Source organism: Felis catus, chromosome B2 (genome assembly GCF_018350175.1).
Source record: "Felis catus isolate Fca126 chromosome B2, F.catus_Fca126_mat1.0, whole genome shotgun sequence".
In the NCBI taxonomy this organism is placed as follows: domain Eukaryota; kingdom Metazoa; phylum Chordata; class Mammalia; order Carnivora; family Felidae; genus Felis; species Felis catus.
In genome coordinates, this window is record NC_058372.1 from 143672386 (window position 1) to 143691136 (window position 18751).

Sequence of the window (18751 nt, forward strand, 5' to 3'; positions counted from 1 at the left end):
AATTTTCGAAAAATGTTTTAAGTTTGAGAGAGAGAGAGAGAGAGAGAGAGCACGTGCGTGTATGGTGGAGGGGCAGAGAGAGGAGGAGAGAGAGAACCCCAGGCAGGCTCCGCACTGTCAGCACGGAGCCCGGTGTGGGACCCGATCCCACAAACTGAGATCCTGACTTGAGTTGAAACCAAGAGTCTTCCGCTTAACTTGACTGAGCCACCACTCAGGTGCCCCTACGTTTGGGAAAAAATTTAAAAATAAACTCCGAACATGAGGGTGTGGCTGGGTGGTCGGTACGTGAGTTTACAGTTATTCTTTGAAATGTACAAATACGTTATATACCATTTTGATTTTTTTTTAAGTTTATTTTGAAAGAGAGAGAGGGAGGGGGAGGAGGAGCAGAGAGAGAGGGAGAGAGAAAGAATTCAGCACTGTCAGCACAGAGCCGATGTGAGGGATCGAACTCACAAACCACGAGATCATGACCGGAGCCGAAATTAAAGAGTTGGACGCTTAACCGGCTGATCCTCCCAGGTGCCCCCCCCATTTTGATTATTTTCAAACAGTTTTAAAAAGTGAGTATACCACATACATGGTTCACTAGAAGTGACTAGTGATAATTTTAGATTTTTTTATGTCAGGCTCTTTACATCATTCTTTTGTTTTCTGAAGACAGCTTTTAATGTTCTTTTGGAAAAAGCCAGATAGACAGAGTCTTTGTCTTAAATGGATCTGTAACTCAAATTTGATTATAAAGCTGACGAGCCTTGCAGATTATTGAATTCTGAAATAATATGCCATCTTAGTTTAGAAAACATTTAGATTCCTGGTCTTTTTATCATTTTGAGGATTCTCTGAATTCGGTAGAGATATTCTTATGAAAGGGTTTTTTTTTTTTTTTTTTTTTTTTTTTTAAAGTTGGCTCCCCACTGGCCGTGGAGCCCAGCGTGGGTCTTGAACTCATGACCCTGAGATCAAGATCTGAGCTGAGATCAAGAGTCGGACACTTACTGACTGAGCCACCCAGGTGCCCCAAAAGTTTGTTTTTCTTTTTGATTACTGGCAGCTTGAATTGGCCTTCAGTGACTTTGACTCACAGTAGTTTTTTGAATTTAAAATTTAAAAATGAAAAAAAAAATTGATTTGCCAGTTATTGTCCAGACGCCCTCCATCCCCAGGAAGTTGCCCTGGGCCCCAAGCCTCGTTTGACAGTGACCCTGAAAAGCTCATGAGCAGCCGTAGCTTTGCTGCCGTGTGCCTGCCTGTGCACACTCAGGGTACCTGCGTCCCGTCTTGCCTTCAGTAGACCAGCGGGTCTGCTGATGCGGGGTGGGCAGGGAGCCCGCCACACCACGGGGACTTGACGTGGACTAAAACCGTCCCCTCGCCAGGTTTCATGGTACAGCCTGACGATGCGCTTACCTTTTCCTCAGCCGCCGCCACCTCCCGTCACGCTGGAGAAGAAGGGGCAAGGGCCCCCCCCTCTGGTTGATCAGGCTTTAGTTAAAGACCAGGCTGGGCCTTATTTACTCCTTCACGGGGGAAATTTGAACCCCTGTCCTGTGCTGGGCACTGAGTCCCAGCCTTGGATGGAGCTTATAGTCAGGGGCACGTGTGAGGTAAGCATGTAAACCCGATGCCGTGTGAGATGCCCGTGGCGGTGAAGGAAAAGCTGTAGGATGGGAAAGGGTGGTGGCAGTAGCCGCTGAAGTCTGGGCGGTGGTCTAGGTACATCGGGGCGTTTTTTAATCCTCCCCAGACCTGTGGGAGATGCCCCAGCAGTTGGACAGTTGTGTGATGAGAGCAAAGTTAGAGACAGCAAGTGGTGGATCTAAGAGTTGAACCAGAACTGTCTGTAGGTTCTTTCCACCAGTGTCCTCATCTTCCCACTGATCCTTGGGGTGTCTGCATTTTCTGCATTGTTTGTAGCTTGGAGGAGGGGATGACGCTGCAGTCGGTGTGTCTTTAGGAAAGGGTGGGGGTGGGGGGGTGTTCCTTAAGTACAGATTACACAATAGTCCCCGTTCCTCGGGCACCTCTTCCCTGCCAGGTGCAGCGTGAGTGCCTTCCCTGCACGTCCCGGCAGCCATGCCGGGCGGGCGATGCTGTTCTCACTCCACGTGTCCAGAGTGGTCAGTGGCACGCCCACGGTCTCCGGACGGGGTTCGGTCCTAGCTCTTTTTTGTTTCCAGACCTCTACTACTTTATGTTACTTTGGGGATTTTCAAAAATTTGATAATTTTTTTTTTAAAGGGACCCTGTGCCTAAGGTTAAGCGTGATCATCAGTCCTGACGCACAGCCTGATTCAGCGTCACGTGTGATGTTTTACAGACTCCCTACGGGACTCGAGTCCACAGTTGCGTGGCTGTCCCCGTGGCACTGCTGCCTGCCTGGTGAGGGGGGACCGGGCGTTTGATGTCGGCCAGCCCAAGGAGGGCCTGAAGCTCGTGAGCAAGGACAGGTGAGTGTGCTCTCGGTGCTCGTAACCCCCGCAGGTCCCTGCGAGATTGCTACTTCGTGTGTGCTCGTAGAGCCGTTGGTCATGGCTGTGCATCACGCAGGCTGGTCTGCTTGCCGATTTTCTGGTCATTTGTCTCTGTGGTCGTTCAAAACGTGTTTCACGATGCGGCACACATCCATACGTGTATTCAGTTCACGAAATAACCCCTACCTTAACGCATGTTCTGATGTTCCGGTATTCTCCATGTCACATCACTCATGACGTTGCTTTTGCGCCCACAGTCCTCTGTTCCCCAGAGAGGAGGTTTGCTGGTGTCCTTGTAGGGTGCGGAGCTTGCTTCCTGACCAGGGTGCGGCGAGCACCCTAGTTCCCGTGGGGGTGGTTTGTTTCTCGTAAGAAGCCGTGCTCTCTGCACGTGGGCTTCTACTGCCCTCGTAGCCTTGAATTAGCAGAGAGAGGCTTTTCTCCAGTGTGTCCCACATGACCACGGCTTAGATCACGTCTTGGCTTCCAGGGGCCTTTGGTAGATGGCTCATCGTGGCTGTTCTAGCATGGAACTGATGGTGCGTCAGGGCGGGCGCTTCTGTCCACAGAAAATGTCGGAGCATCACCTAAGTTTAAGAACATTTGGGAGGTTTCTGTACATGTGTCTGTGTTAGTTTGCCAGGGCTGCCATGACAGCGTGCCATAGGCTGGCTTCAACCACAGAAACCGGTTTCCTTTCAGTTCTGGAGGCTGGGAGATCCAAGGTGCAGGGAGGCCGGGTTTCTTCTGAGACCTTTCTCCTTGACTCGTAGACGGCCGCCTTCTCCCTGTGTCCTCACCTGGTCGTTTCCTCTTTGTGTCCGTGTTCTGGTCTCTCCTTCTGATACTGACACCAGTCGTGTCTGATTAGCTCCTCACATCCCCCCTGTGGCCTCGTTGTAACTTACTCACCCTGTCTTCAAATACAGTCACATGCCAAGGCACTGGGGGATTAGGGCTTCAGCATATGAATTTTAGAGGGACACAGTTCAGCCCGTCCCGTTGTCCTAAGTGACAGGTGGGTGACTCCTCATGCAGGAGAGGGGACTTTGTAAAACGTGGGCATCGAATGAAAGCTGGAACTTTTCAGAGAAGAGGAAGGTCAGGTTTTCGGGTGTTCTGTGACCATCAGCCCTGGAGCCGCGGGCACATCCCGCGGGGAGGCCAGCACGCAGACCGGTGGCCCAGGCTCGCCTGGCCACGGGAGGGCAGGACGGCTGTGGCACTTGGCCGTCTTCAGGTTAGAGGAGAAGAGACCTTGGCCTGCACTGACAAGCCGCTGTGTAGAGAAGTGGTCGTGCAGCCTCGTGGACAGAGATGCACTCGGCCGCTCCGCTGTGTTTGTTTTGTTTTCTCAGATCGTTTATAGTCTCGTCTTGTTTGTCTTACTCAAGCGGCTTTTCTTAGTATTTAAATTTACACGTCAGTCGTTTTATTTATTTTTAAAAAGAGAACAGTATTCACTGAAGTTTACTTAAGTAAAACAGTTTTTTAGAATGGAGATTGGAGTTATTTTGCGCTGCGGTTTCCTTTATATTTCAGTGTTTCTTCTGTTCCCCCCTCCCCCAAAGGAGCGTGCCGAATACTCAGGGAAGCAGATTAATGTGAATCTAATTCATACTTTCACAACCCTCTTTTCCAAACGTGTGTCATCCAGGCTTGTCCTGAGTTACATGAAAGAAGAGGCCGGGGAGCTAGACTTCTGTGATGGTCACAGCCCGGCGGTGACGATCACGTTTGTCTGCCCGTCGGAGCGCAGAGAGGTGAGTGGCTTGCCTCGGAGGGCTTCCTGGCAGCGCGCATCAGTGGGGACCGGCCGAGCGAGCACATCTCGGGGCGGGCCAGGGCGGCGGGTCCGGGGGCAGGAGACGGCCGGCCGGGAAAAGATGCATCAGTGGAATATCTGGGAAGACGCGCCTGTGGGGACAGACTCTCGTCTGCACGTGCGAGGGTCTCAGGGGGACAACGGCTTGGTGTTTGCTTTTTCTCGACAGCCCTGGAGGGGCCTATGCGTATGTCGACGTAGGATGGCATGTTGATGTAGGGAGGCGTCTTGTTCTAGTTTGTGTGAGATGATTTTAAGCGGTTCGTGGAGAGATTTCTTAAGTTTATATAGCAACGCTGATTGGAACGAGTATTTGAAAGGCCATATGTATGGTCTCAAACCTGTGACTCCCTGGCTATTATCTGTTAGGCTGAGACAAGGTGAAAGTAGCTAATTGGTTTGTAGAAACAGTCAAAGCATGAGAACAGATGCTCTGCAGACGTGGCGGAGGCCGTGCAGGCCAGAGGCTGGAGTTGCGGGGCTAAGGAGGTAGGAGGCTCGTGGCCAGAAGGAAGGTTCTTATTCCTAGGGCCTCGCAGCGAAGCCTTCCATCCCCTCCTCCCCCACTCTCACGCGGCCCATGACCCCGTCATCCGGTCCTCAATTCTGGCACACTCGTAAACTCCTTGAGGGTAGGGCCCGCGTCTGCTTGTCCTTGGGCCCGTGCCCGGTGGCGTTGCACGCGTCCGTTGCCGTTCAAGTGTCCTAGCAGGTGCGGGGTGCTGATGGAGGGAGATAGCCCCCGGGGAGGAAGGGTAGGGCTTTCCTCTCATTTATTTCTGTCTCCTCATAATAGAATGAAGGGGGAGGAGCTGAATTCTTTCGCGAGGGAACCGTACTCCCCCCCTCCCCACAAACGAACGTGGAATTTGGTCTGGTTTCGGGCTGGCAGCCGGCCCGTTTTGTGTGTGTGGGATTTGGAGACAAAAGTGGAGTCCGGGCCAGCTTTCCATTTTGTGTCCCCAGACTTCTAGGGCCACGTGGTGTCAGCTTGGGAGAGCCCTGCCTGGCCGGCAGCGGACCTTGGTGCTGGAGGCGAACGCTGGGGAATAGTGTGTGCGCTTTCCACTGGCGCCTGCGGGTGTGAAGTGGAGTCTAAGCTGGCAGGGGTCTTCGTGGTTCCCCTTCCTGCTGGGGCTTCCAGTGAGAAATGGTTCCCTCCACCATAGCGGAGGGAAGCGGGAGTGTCCCTCCTTTCTTCTCCGTGGATACGGATACGTGCCTCCATGGATACGAGGCACTCCGTGGCCTTCGGAAAGGAGGCCAATTTGTTATTAGTGGAGGGAGAGTCCGTTCCCGGCTGCACCGTTCACCGCACAGAACCGGGTGACATCTGACACCTTTGCTCTTGAAGGTCTCTTTAAGTGTTTACGCAGGCTCACGGAATGTACCTAGGAGCTGGACTTTTAGTAAATGTTCACCCTGTCATATGGATCTTTAAAAAAAAAAGGCTTTACTGAGTTTGCTTAGCATAAAATTAACCTGTTTCAAGGACAGCGTAACGGCTATTAGCACATTAACAGAATTGTGCAGTCTCTGGCACGGTGGGACGTGAGGACATCTCCGTCATCCCAGAAGAAAGCCTGGGCCTGGCGGGTGTTCAGTCCCCATTCCTCCCCCAGCCCTGGCAGCCGCTAGTCGACTTTCTGCCTCCGTGATTGGCCCTTTCTGCGCCTGTCCGATGCGCGAACCTTGCACGCTGGGGCCTTTTGCGTCCGTCTTCGTTCACTTAGCCCTCGGCACCCCGTCACGAGTGTCCGGCTTCCCCAGGCCAGGTGGTGGGAGCCTCGATTTTGAGTCGGACGGACAGAGCTGGACTCACAGCTCTCCGCGTCTGATGGAGTTGCGACCCGCGTGTGTAGCCCCAGCCCTTCGCGCGGTGCCTGGCACGTGACAGGCGCTCGGGAAACGTTCGTGGGGTGGTGTTGCCTGGAAGGAGCGTGGCAGCCTTCCGCGTCACTCCAAAGAGAGCGGCTGAGGTTACGCTTGTGAAAGCAGCTCTTGGGCTGCAAAGTGGCAGACTTCAGGCTTGTGGGGGTGATGCCCTGGCTTCCCCCCGGGGACGGGAGCCGACTCGTGTGCAGGTGAGGTGTGCCCAAGACCACTTGGACAACCTGAGGGCAGGGGTCACGGATCGTCTGCCCAGACACGCGCATCCACGGCGGTTTCCGCTCGGCTCGGGGGTTCCTCTGGCCTGCTCCTTTCAGCTCCGATCGAGAGGAGCGAACAGACCGCGTGCCTTCGCAAGTCACGGCCGCCTGTGGAGGTTGTGGCTGTCAGGCGACCTTGAGTTCGGGGCGGTCGCGGTGGCCGAACCTTGAGCGTGGCTCTGAGAGGGACAAGAATGGTCGCAGGTAGACAGTTATTACTCGCCAAGTGATCGGACTGTTCAGAAACAGTAACAGAAGAATGTAGAAACCCAACACCATAACATACGTTTGGGTTTTTGAGAAGCATGGGAAGTCGACATGTAAAAACGTTAATTTTGCTCTTTTCAAACCGTTCCTGATAGGGCACCATTCCCAAGCTCACAGCAAAATCCAATTGCCGCTACGAAGTCGAGTGGGTCACTGAGTACGCATGCCACAGAGATTATCTGGAAAGCAGAACGTGTTCTCTGAGCAGCGAGCAGCACGAGGTCACCGTCGACCTCCAGCCACTCAGACAGGACAGAGGTGAGGGTGCTCTGAAGAGAAGCCGGAGGGGGACCGTGAGCCGAGCGGCCGGGGTAGCCTCCGCCGCTGGGGTGGGTGTGTGAGGAAGGGATGAGGCCTGCCTCGGGTAGCGCCCCTGCTTTCTGGCACCTGCTCACGTAACAGCGTCTCTCCTCCTCTCGTCCCCTTTCCTTAGCTTCATCCTCCTCTTACTACGCTTCCGACGGCAAGGAATATATGTTTTACTTGAACGTCTGTGGAGAAGTTGAATTGTCTTTCTGTAGTAAGAAAGAAGCTGCCGTTTGCCAAGTGAAAAAGTCCGAATCCAGTCAAGTCAAAGTAGCAGGAAAATACCAGAATCAGACCCTCCGGTGTGTAAACAGCCTTCACGTCATTTTCGAGTGCATTGTGTCTACTCTTGTGAGACCGAGCTGACTCGCCTTATCTTCTTCCTCCTTCCATTTTCTGTAAAGTACACACAGGCCCGTTAAGCCAGCGTTCCTTCCCGTTTGACTTAGGAGAGCTGCCATCTGTCAGCGATCCTGGCTTTCCAATAAGGCCGTTTCTGTTAATGCTGTTCGATTTATCGTCTGTTGTTTGTAAGGGACCACCCTGTCGGAGAGGCGTTGAATTCGGTTACTGTTGCTCTGGCCTTTGCATTTTACAACGCGTGTTTCTGAGGAGTTCTGATTTTTCTCTCGCAGCTCGAGAGTCTGTAATGCCGTTAGCATTAGTAAAAGTTTGAAACCACTAAGAAAATGCATTCAGTACGATTCCCGTGGCCCTTAACTTGGTAGTTACCCTCGCAAAAGCATTACGAAAATGTAGCTCTCTGCAAAGAAGTATGGTCAAGGATCCCTCAGGTAAGACTGTGCCGTGGCAGTCGCTAGACAAACCGCGTGCTCCTCGGGCCTTATTTATTTTGTACAAAATCCGAAACAAGAGCGGAAGAGTTTTCGTGCTCACAGCAAAACCTTCAGTGCTTTCTTCCAGCCAGCTATTGCTTTGAAGTGAGAGGACAGGCCCATACATTTGGAACTCATTTCCTTTAGATGTTTTTTTCCCAGCTGCCCGGAGAGCTGGCTGTTCTGTCAGGACTGATTTGTTGATGGTGTGCAGAAGGCCTAACGTGGAAACGTGTAACGATTCAGGTTTCTTTCTTGGTTCTACCAAACCTGTGTGTGTTTCTCGCAAACCTCTAGATACTCCGATGGAGACCTCACCTTGATATATTTTGGAGGTGACGAATGCAGCTCAGGCTTCCAGCGGATGACTGTCATAAACTTTGAGTGCAATAAAACTGCAGGTGAGTGCCGGGGGCGGGGGCGGGGGCGGGGGGTCGTCCTTGCTCGTCGTAGTGCCTGGGACATATGTGTTCTTGGGAGCCGAATGCCGAACGGACCAGCCAGGCGTTCTCCTTCGGACGTGGCCACCGCTGGTCCCCGGACTGGGGTTTTCTGTTGTAGCGGGCAGGAGTACCCCTTCCATCCCATGCCGCCAGTGACACACACATCCTGTTTCCATTTTCCTCTGCTCTCTGTTTGTTTTGGGAATGGGCCCAGCACGGGGCCTGCTGGGAAGGCGTTTCTGTCCTGACTTCTGGCTCGCACCGAAGCGTGTGCAGGTCTGGCAGGGGTGGGTCTGCTCACCACCCTCGGGGGGTTGTCACAAAGAGCTCTTCTCTTGGGAAGTAAGATTCAAGGCGACCCTTTCTGCAAATAGTGGCTCTGCGGTAGAGGCTGGATGTGGGGGTGGCGAAAGGTCCCGGGGCGAGTTTAAACAGAATGTCTGGTTTTCCTGAGAGGTTAGGATGAGCTTTCTTTTTTTTTTTTTTTTTTTTTTTTTAATTTTTTTTTTAACATTTATTTATTTTTGAGACAGAGAGAGACAGAGCGTGAACGGGGGAGGGGCAGAGAGAGAGGGAGACACAGAATCGGAAGCAGGCTCCAGGCTCTGAGCCATCAGCCCAGAGCCTGACGCGGGGCTCAAACTCATGGACCGTGAGATCGTGACCTGAGCCGAAGTCGGACGCTCAACCGACTGAGCCACCCAGGCGCCCCAGGATGAGCTTTCTTGAAGTCACAATGGCATTGGCATTTCAAAAAGTTGTGCTCCTATCGGTTTTTTTTCTTAAATTAAAAAAAACGTTATTTTCCATTTTTTAAAAATGTGTATTTTGGAGAGAGCGAGTGAGAGCAAGAGAGCGCGCCCACGCAAGTGGGTGAGGGACAGACAGGGGACAGAGGATCCGAAACGGACTCCGTGCTGACAGCAGCAAGCCCGATGTGGGGCTCGAACTCATGAACTGCGAGATCATGACTTGAGCTGAAGTCAGATGCTCAACTGACCAAACCACCCAGGCGCCCCCCAAAATGTGCCTATTTTTGAGAGAGAGGGTGCGCACAAGGGAGGGGCAGAGAGAGAAGGGAACAGGGGATCCAAAACGGGCTCTGCACTGACAGCAGAGAGCCTGATGTGGGGCTCGAACTCACAAACTGTGAGATCATGACATGAGCTGATGTCAGATGCTTAACTGACTGAGCCACTGAGGCGCCCCTCTGCTGTCTATATCTTGGAGATCTTGGACATGGTTTGCATCTGTAGGGAGTTGATGGGATGCCATCACCATCGAAGAGCCGTCCTATCCATTGACCTCCGGGCTGTGACCCAGGTGCACGCAGGCAGACTGAGCCCCCGCACAGAGCTCTCATTCTGGACCTGGCCTGGTTCCAGTCGGCTTACAGCCGCAGAAGCTCTCGAGGCCGTTCCACCCCCAAGGGTCTTTCTGGCTCTTTGTTCTGTTTGTTTTGTGTGTTTCTATGGCAGAGTTGTGACCGTTGGTCACGAGGCAGGCTCCTGTGTGATTCAGCAAGGGCTCTGGGAGAGGCAGCTGTGCCCGACGTAAATTGTGCTCCAGAAGCTTGTGTCTGCAATGGTGATGGAGGTCGGCGGGGAGACTGTGATCGGCACCAGGCTCTCGCAGGCCGCCGCGGGCGCAGCGGAGAGGGAGCCCGGGGTAGAGCAGATGGGAAGGCTTCAAATCAAAGTGCCACCCTGTCCCCTCGCCGCGAACTCTCTTGTCTTCCCGTGCCCCTCGGTCTCGCCCAGGAATCTCTTTGCTGTCCCTTTTGAGAACTTCCATATTCAAGTGGATTTGTTCAACACACGTTTCGTCCTTATCATATGCCTAGACCCCGCGAGGCCTGCGGTGCCGTGATGGCCACACATTTGCCTGGCGTTGAGGCTGGAAATGCAGCGGGAGTGAGCACGGTGCCCATGGTACAGGTCGTGTAGGCTGGACCTGGGCTGCGTGCACGCACTGTGCCTGAGACCTTGTCAGAGCGGCCTGGGGTGCGGGCAGCTGTGAGGATCAGGGCGGCTAGGGAGAGAGGAGGCACTGCTTGGTGAGCCCCACAGGGTGCGCAGGAGGAGTCAGCCGGGCGCAGCAGTAGGGTGGCCGTGGGGACCAGAGAGAGAGGGAGCAGCTCTGCTGGGGGCTGGATGTGGGCAGGTGTAAGCAGGTCAGAGCTGCCGCCTCAGAACACCGCTACAGATGACCCCAGAGAGGAGAGTGAGAAGCTCATATGTCCTGCAGAGGAGTTGGGTTTTCTCCGGAAGTCAGCATGGAGTCCCAAGGACCGGAGGTGCGGGGTGGACGAGCCTGGTTTGGGTGTGGCCTGTGGGTACGTCTCCCGTGTGGTTTGAATGCCCCACTGCTCTCGCCGGATTCCCGACTTCCTTCCATTGTCTTCACCTCTCCACAGATTCCGGTCTTTCTTCCATCGTCTTTACCTCTTCCAAGCTCTTAGGACCTGTCTCTGAAGTCCAGCCCTCCTTACTCTGTGTCCCAGGGCCTGGAAACACATCCTGTTTCTTCCTCCGTGTCCCCAGGCCCGCAGGCCTCCAGGGCGCCCGCCCTCCCCGGCTGGCCGACTCCAGTAGTCCCAGCCTCCCTCCGACCTCGTTCTGTTCTGGGCTTTGTATAAACGACTTGGCTGAGATCTTTATGCGCGCACTGATGTCACTTGGGTGTGCTGGGAGGAGAGTCGTGATCTGAAAAGATCCCAGCAGGTGAGGAGGATGTTGAGAAGGGCACGTAGTCTGGAGCTGCTGGGGAGGGACTCGCGCCCGAGCGCCAGTGCCCCAACGAGTCGGGCTCGAAAAGAATACTAGTGGCCATTTTCTCCTCTCTGTCTTCTTCTTCTATTTTCTTCACTTCCAAATGTGAAAGTAGAAAGAATATTGCAGTGAGAACTCATACAGTCGCCACTTTTTATTGAACAGTTGCTAACATTTTGCCAAATTTGCTTTGTGCGTTGCTGATGGATCCTAGCATGCCACCCACCTCCCTCCCTTCGCGTGACCTCACAGCCTTTATCAGAGCCGACAGGGTCGACGGAGATGCCCTGATGCCCAAGACCCAGTGTCTTACGAGCCTGTGTTGGTTAGGCTGGTGGTGGAAAGACCAGAGGGGGAGATGCCAGATGTTTTGTGAGGGGTTTTGAGTCTGTTCTCGTGCTGGAGTTGGATTATAAAGTATTTCCGATTCCTTTCAGCTCTGTGATTCGGTGCTTCAAACTTCAGAGCAAACTGTGGACCGTATGGTTACTTCGTTATTGCTTCATTCAAATTTAAATGTGGAGTTTTCAGAGAAAAATTCCTTTGTGGATTTTATTTGGATAGATGTCACATCATTTTTGCATGCGAATGGGTGTTAATGGGTTACGTCTTACAATGTGGTTTCTGGTTTAACTGGGATCTCCAAGAATCGTTTATGCTCATGACACATGGGTGCATAAATTTATTCTTTTATCCTCTATGTGTGTACGCTCACACACACGCATACGCACAACCATTTGTTTTCGTAACTTACATCTCGTTTGCTGCAGTGTGCTCCTTATTATCAGTGATCTTGTCAGGTAAGAACATTACATCTTTTTTTTCGAAGGGCAATATCTTGGAATAGCTACTCACGAATTTAACTGACTCATTACAGTAAAGGTGGATTTTCTTCCGTTCAGAGCAGGTCATCGGAGGGGCTGGATGTGGGACTCTGCTCCACACGGTCGTCTTGTGTCTCCCATCCGGTTGTTGCTGTCTGTACACTTGGCCTTGAAGGACTCTGCAGAATGGGAGCAGCATTTGTTATGGGCCAGAACTAAGTGGCATGGCCCGACCTCAGAAGCAAGGGGGGGCTGGGAAATGTAGCTCAGTTGTGCACCTGGGAGGAAAACTAAGCCAGTTTGGTGAGCAGGTAGCTTTGTCTCTGCGATAGTGTGATGTGAAATGGAGCTGCAGGCAGAGCACAACTCGGCACCGCTGGAGAAATCCACTTTCCTTGAGCTGGGGAGTCGCAGCTTCCTGTTCTTCTGAAATTCACTGAGCAATTAATAAGAATACAGGTACGATGCAGGCCGGTGGTCGTGTAAAACTGACTCTCCCTCGTTATTAGTAAGTTTCAGAGGCAGAACCAGCTCCAGAGTAGGGATGGATACCGGAACCATTCCTAGTATTATTTAACGATTTGTAAACTTACCTGGTAAAAGAGAAATGTGGGAAACACGAATCTTTTCCAGACAGTGAAATACAAATCCCGTAGGAGTAAGCTGTGCGGCAGTCTTGTGGGTGGGGTGAAGAGACAAAGGAGTTTCACTGCTGGGTGGGCCGCACGATGGAGGGAGGGAAGGCACCGTGGTGCTGACTAGAGGGGGTGGGCTCCTCGTCGAAAGGGAAGCTGGGAGCGCTGCTGCTCAAAGTGTGTACGTTTCAAAGAGAAGGAAAAAAAAAAACCCACAGGAGTGTGGGGAAGTATTGCCTTGTGGTTATGGTTATGAGCCTGGCTCTGGGGCCAGACTGTCTGGGTTTGAATCCTGGCTCCTCTGCTTTCTAGCTATGAAACCATAGGCAAATTATTTAGCCCCCCTTAACCTGTAGAAACGGGGCTACAACCGTACCTGTGCCACAGGGTTTCAGGATTAAACATGCCGACGTATATAAAGTACTTAACCCGGAACTTGTTTTCTGCAGCCATCCCCCCGTAGCACTTAAATGCTCAGTGCCTGGCTCAGATTGTGCTCAGTACAGGTTAGCTGCTCCTGCTGGTATTATAATTATAATGTTTATAATAGTGAAGATTTAAGAGAAATTGCAATCAAAACATCATTTGCCCTTGGTACAAAATATTATTTCCCTTTCCTTTAGAACATTGTGCACTTCAGGGCACCCCAAACCTCAAGAAAGGCACATCATGTAGGAGGTCCAGAGGAAGATTATTAAACCATCAAGGGGTGGAAAACAGAGCTCTGTGCCAGCGGTTGACCAGCCTGGAAAGGCGAGGGGATAGTATTTCTAGTAAGGGAAAAATTACCAAAGTTCACCGAATCCCAGGCTACGTGGATCAGAGAAGTGGCCCACGGAGAGCCGGCTTTCAGACCGGAGCTGACCTGTCGGAGCTCCCTGGAGCTGTGGGGACCAGAGCACCGGTTAGGGTAGGGTGTTGGAGGCATACACATGTGATGGGGGCCTGAGGGCCGAGGATACTGGGGCGTCTGGACGCGTGCCTCTGAGCCGTGAGGCTGCGTAGGCCTCGCACGCTTCCGTGGGGCGGCTGTCCGTTGTGACTCTTTCCTTTCGGTCTAGGGCTGGATCGCAGGGAACTCCCCCTGCCCGAAACCACATCAGAAAGCCCGTGGTGCTCGTAGAGCCCGCAGGATGTTCATGAGCCCGTTGGGGGCTGACCACAGCCCGTGCGCAGCAAGCCCTGCCTGGTGGCTTACATGGTCCTCATCAGCACCCCTTTCATGTCCTTGGTGGATGTGCTGTCAACAGCCTACTGGCCCGTTGAGGGGCTGATGATGGAAACTCCAGAGAAGCCTCTCGAATCTCCGGCGCCTCTGATGTGTGGGCTTGGGGACTGGAGTTTAACTGCCCAGCTGGTGCTGGTGTCCTTGTCGGCTGACATCCCTGGGTTTTGGTCACGTAATCGGGTGGCTTTTCTTCCTTATCCAATGGCACAGGTAATGACGGGAAAGGAGCGCCCATCTTCACTGGGGAGGTAGACTGCACCTACTTCTTCACGTGGGACACCAAGTACGCCTGCATCAAGGAGAAGGAGGACCTCCTCTGCAGTGTGACCGAGGACAAGAAGCGCTATGACCTGTCTGCGCTGGCTCGGCACTCAGGTAGGGCTCCCGTGCGCCCTGGAGGCCAGTCCGCGTGCTGGCGGGGGCGTTCTCTCGTCTCTTAACCGTGAACGCATTCTGAGAGGCTCCTACTGTTTTCTTCAACGGTCAACTAATCGTATCCTGGCCTTTCTCCCCTTCTCGCGCAGCGGCACGAATTGTTAGATGTGACGCTGAACGAATGAGGAGGCAGACGATCTCAGCTCGAGGTTGGCATTGCTCCTCCAGTTGGGAGAGTTGAGGCAGAACCGCCAAGGGCCAGGCCTTGTGCTTTGTGATTAGAACGTCTTTTATTTTAGATTTCTATTCTTGTTGCTAAGGAAGTAGATGTTGAAAGTTGCCATCACACGTGCACGCGTCTGTGCGTGTGGTGCTGGATGTTAATGCAACGCAGTGATGCTCTCATAGCAGATGCACACTGTGTTCACGCAGAACAAGTACAAGGTTGTGTGTCGATTATGTCTCTGGAAAAAAAATAAAAGCAGAATTTAGAGTCTTAAAGCAGCCTTCAAGTAGGTAGTGTTTCCGCCTCGCACCTGGACTGTCGGGTTTGCGGGCTTGAACACCGCGTGTGAGGGCCGGTAGGGCCGGGGTCAGCTGTACTTTGACCATGCTTTCCTGTCTCTAAAGTGGGGTCGGCAATCCCCATCCACCCCCAGATGCTCTTGTAAGGCTGAAGGGAGAAAGGGTGCGGGAGCCTGTGGATGCCATGTCTCTTGCTCCATCAGTGTGATGAGCTTTGTCACCGAGGCCTGGCTTCACCGTAAACACCGGCCAAGATGGGTGTTACGAGTCTGCACAGCAGGTGTTGTTGAGCGTTAGTTACGTGGCAGGTGCCAGACAGGGTCCTGGGGTCACAGGAGCAAACCTGGTGAGCATGCCTCAGGCCTGCCCCAGGCCTTCTAACTTCCCATAACTTCCCAGAGGGCCGGGAGATTGAGGACTAAGAATGGGGGTTCCCATCAGGGAGACGGAGTCCAGTGGGGACATTTTTAGTTTTACCCTTTTAGCAGCCCTGGAATTCAGTATCTGTAGAAGCAAACAGCATAGAGAGAATACCTAACGGAGAGAGAACGGCTTGCCTCAAGTCCCAGAATCGCCCATGCAGTAGGAGCGATGACTCATGTGTTCCGAGTCCCCATCTGGTTTGGGCAGTATAATATTAGAAAAAGGGATTCCTCTCTTGTGGAGTGCCGGAGAGCTTCTTTTTGAACACGAGATGTCTATAAATGTTCAGTGTCGGCGCGTTTGCCTCGGAAGCAGACGTCCTTTGTGCGTTAGTAGCTCGGCACCCGTTAAGCTGGGAAGGGTGCCATGGGGAAGTTGTGGTGCGTGTGTGTTCGGGAAGAGACAGGCTTTGTGCGGTGGAAGGAGAGCATCCAGCTGTGTGTACGCGAGCGGTTTGCCTGCCTCCTCGGGCCTCACTTGTGTTGCGGTAAACTGAGCGGTGCCGTCAGATCCCTCTGTTCAGCCTTGTTGTTGTGTGCGGGATGCACATGGGGCCAGGGGCCTGTGCGGGACGCAGAGATACGTGCACTCTGGCCCCCAGCGTGGGCCGCCACGCGGGCTCTCCCGGGACACGGGTATTTCTGGGGAGTTCATGCAGACCGCTAAGGATTGCCTCGAGCAAGAGCCGAGCTCCTTCCTTGCCGGCTTCAAACTGTCCTCCCGTCTTCTGGCTTGTCAGCCCACTTCGCTCCCTGTGTCCTTGTCCTCATTTGTGTTTTTGCAAGCATCTGTGGGTTCTTCTGGGTTGTCGACAGCGGCACGTAGAGCTTCAGAGTAACTGTGTTACTTCCGACCGGCGGCGGGCTTCCCCCTCTGAACCCCGGTGTCTGTACGCCCTTCACACGCAGCTCTCCTTCACCCCTTCGGCGGCTGTTCTGGGAACACCGTCGGTTTGTGGTCTTGCTCTCAGCACTCACGTGTGCTCCCTCGACCTTCCGTGGAGTCCTGATCCTGCTCATAAAGGATCCTGCTCCTGTTTGAGCTCCGGGACCTCGGTGTCCTGTGATCTCCCAGAAGGCAAGCATGCCCCACGCTCGGTCCGCTGGTGTGGGAGACGTGGCAGCTTTCTTGAGCCTTCCTGGGGGTCGGAGGAGGGCACGTTACCAGTGGCATGGCGTTCTGCCTTCCAAGGCATGGTGTGCCGTCCTGATTTGCTTTTGTGTGTGTGTGTGTGTGTGTGTGTGTGTGTGTGTGTTTATTTTTGAGAGAGAGGGAGGGAGACAGACCAGAATGTGAGTTGGGGAGGGACAGAGCGAGAGGGAGACACAGAATCCGAAACAGGCTCCAGGCTCTGAGCTATCACCACAGAGCTTGATGCGGGGCTTGAACCCACAAACCCTGAGATCACGACCTGAGCCAAAGTCGGACGCCCAACCGACTGAGCCACCCAGGCGCCCCTGCTCTTCCGTTTCTGATTTCACACTCTCTGCCTGCTTCTGTTGAACCTGCTCTTCCGAGGAGGTTTGTTTCCGTCACATTAAGTGAGAAGCCTGAGAATCTCGGTGAGTCTCTGTGTCTCCGTCTGCCCGCGTCCAGAAACGTGAGTTTCATGTCCGGTGAGCTTTGGGCCTTTTCCTTTGGCTTAATCACCATTTACGGTGTGACTTTTAGCCTTTGGCTAAAAGCAGATTCTTTTTTTTCTTTTTAAATTACAGAACTGGAACGGAATTGGGAAGCCGTGGATGGCAGCCAGAGAGAAACAGACAAGAAGCATTTCTTCATCAACATCTGCCACAAAGTGCTGCAGGAAGGCCAGGCCAGAGGCTGTCCCGAGGACGCGGCCGTGTGCTCTGTGGGTGAGTGTGCCCGGAGCAGGGGTCGCGGTGGCGGTTTCCCTGCAGGCGTGTGGAGCTCGGCGGCATCCAGTTAGGAGATCTTCCTGTGGTTTATGCAGATCTCCTCTGTCTCAGTTCAGCGTCCACAGGGTGATAAAAAGAGGTGATGATTCAAATGTAGGTAACTGCTCGCTGTGCTCTGGCAGCTACAGCACTTCCGTGTCCTGACGTCGGCCAGGGCCTCCTGATGTCGGCTAACACCACAGCCGGGAACAGAAGGAACCACGCTGGGAGTTACTGGGTTATCTCTTCACTTTGCAGCCTGAAGAGTAACCTTGCCAGTACTTGTGTAAAACTGATTTTGAGGCTTTTTTTTTTTTTTTATTTAACAGCTTGACTGCCTGTAATTGTTAATAAGTTAGGCCTTAAGGCAAGTGAGCTCTCATTGTTCTCTTCATGTGAGTACTTGTATCCCCGAGGGTTCTTTCTGCAGTAGTTTTGTTGGTCCTCCGGCTTTCCCGAGGAGACTTCTCAGTGTGATACAGATCTTCAGCATGTTCGTTGTCCCTTAAGACTCGCCCCGAAGATGAGAGGCAGGGAGAGGGATCAAAATCTGTTACTAACAGACAAGGAATTGTGAACTCAGGTCGGGTGTTCGGGATTGCCCCAGTTTCCAGAAGTGGTGATGTGTCCTTGGGAGCAGGTCCGGGTGTGCCCCTGCTTAAGAAGGACGGGGGACAATTTCAATGCTTCCTAGTCAAAGTCAACTGAACCAGGAATGAAATAGTCCCCTGCCTGGCTTGCTGAACGGGTTCAGTTAGTTTCCGCTTTGGTCACGGGACAGACTCTAGTCTCTTGGCTGTGCTTCCAAAAGGCCTTGTGTCTCGGGGGGAGCCGAGGCCCTGAAAATAGGGGAACGGTGTTGCTTCATTGGATGGTGTGACACGAGAGCTTGCTGTCCTCCTTGCCGGCCCCTGGAGGACGTTGTTTATCGTTGCTGCACTTTTCCTACTCAGCCCGGAGGTGGCCTTGGCATCCCCCGTGTGGCTGCCATTGCCTGGCCAAACGTGTCACTCAAGAAAAACCCACCGACCATGGGGCCAGGTTATGCGGTTGGGGAATGGACCACGGCGCACCTGCTGGTGGTTCCTGGCTGATTTTTATATACCTCTTCATCGGCATCATTATCATTTTTAATCACGTGTCCTGTTTTTTTTTTTTTTTTTCCGTTTCTCTTTTCCAGATAAGAGTGGATTTAAAAATCTAGGCAAATTTACTTCTTCTCCCACCAAAGAGAAAGGAAACATTCAACTCTCGTATTCAGACGGTGATGATTGTGGCCATAAGAAAATAACAACCAACATAACACTTGTGTGCAAGCCAGGTAAAACATTTTGAAAAATGGGAAAAGGCGGGATGTTTTAGTGGCTTTTGCCACAGGTGTGCCTGCGTTCTTTGTTTCTCTTGGGCCGCTGCCAAGAGGGGAGGTAGAAAGGGGTTGTGCTGAGCGTTTCAGGTTCTAGAACCTCTAGTGGTGGTCTCTTGGATTTGATCCCCCACCCCCACCCCAAACCAGTCCAGAAATGGAGAAACCATATGGTGTCGAGAGAGTTGTGTTGCAGCGTTCCAAATGAGTTATGGGTCTCGGCTCAGCCTCCTCTTCCTGAGGACTGATACCGAGAGTCGCCATGCTGGCTGTTGACCTTCTTCCATAGGCGGGGGACCGTACGGGGTTTAAAAGTGTTGTCCAGGATCTCACATCTAAATACAATGCTCTCCTTCGCCTGCCTGTATTTATATAGGTTTACGTTGTTTTTACGGGGTCAAATCT

At 52.9% G+C, this 18751-nt stretch overlaps 1 protein-coding gene across 1 annotated transcript in view; it reads left to right on the forward strand.

Annotated features, from left to right (window-relative positions):
- The window catches only part of IGF2R (insulin like growth factor 2 receptor), a 104629-nt gene that overhangs the window by 38000 nt on the left and 47878 nt on the right, over positions 1 to 18751 (forward strand). The window contains exons 6-13 of the mRNA XM_023254553.2: positions 2324 to 2453; positions 4135 to 4240; positions 6815 to 6977; positions 7153 to 7327; positions 8159 to 8262; positions 13973 to 14137; positions 16801 to 16941; positions 18164 to 18304. Of these exons, the coding sequence (XP_023110321.2) occupies positions 2324 to 2453; positions 4135 to 4240; positions 6815 to 6977; positions 7153 to 7327; positions 8159 to 8262; positions 13973 to 14137; positions 16801 to 16941; positions 18164 to 18304 (1125 nt within the window). The remainder of the gene's footprint in view (positions 1 to 2323; positions 2454 to 4134; positions 4241 to 6814; positions 6978 to 7152; positions 7328 to 8158; positions 8263 to 13972; positions 14138 to 16800; positions 16942 to 18163; positions 18305 to 18751) is intronic.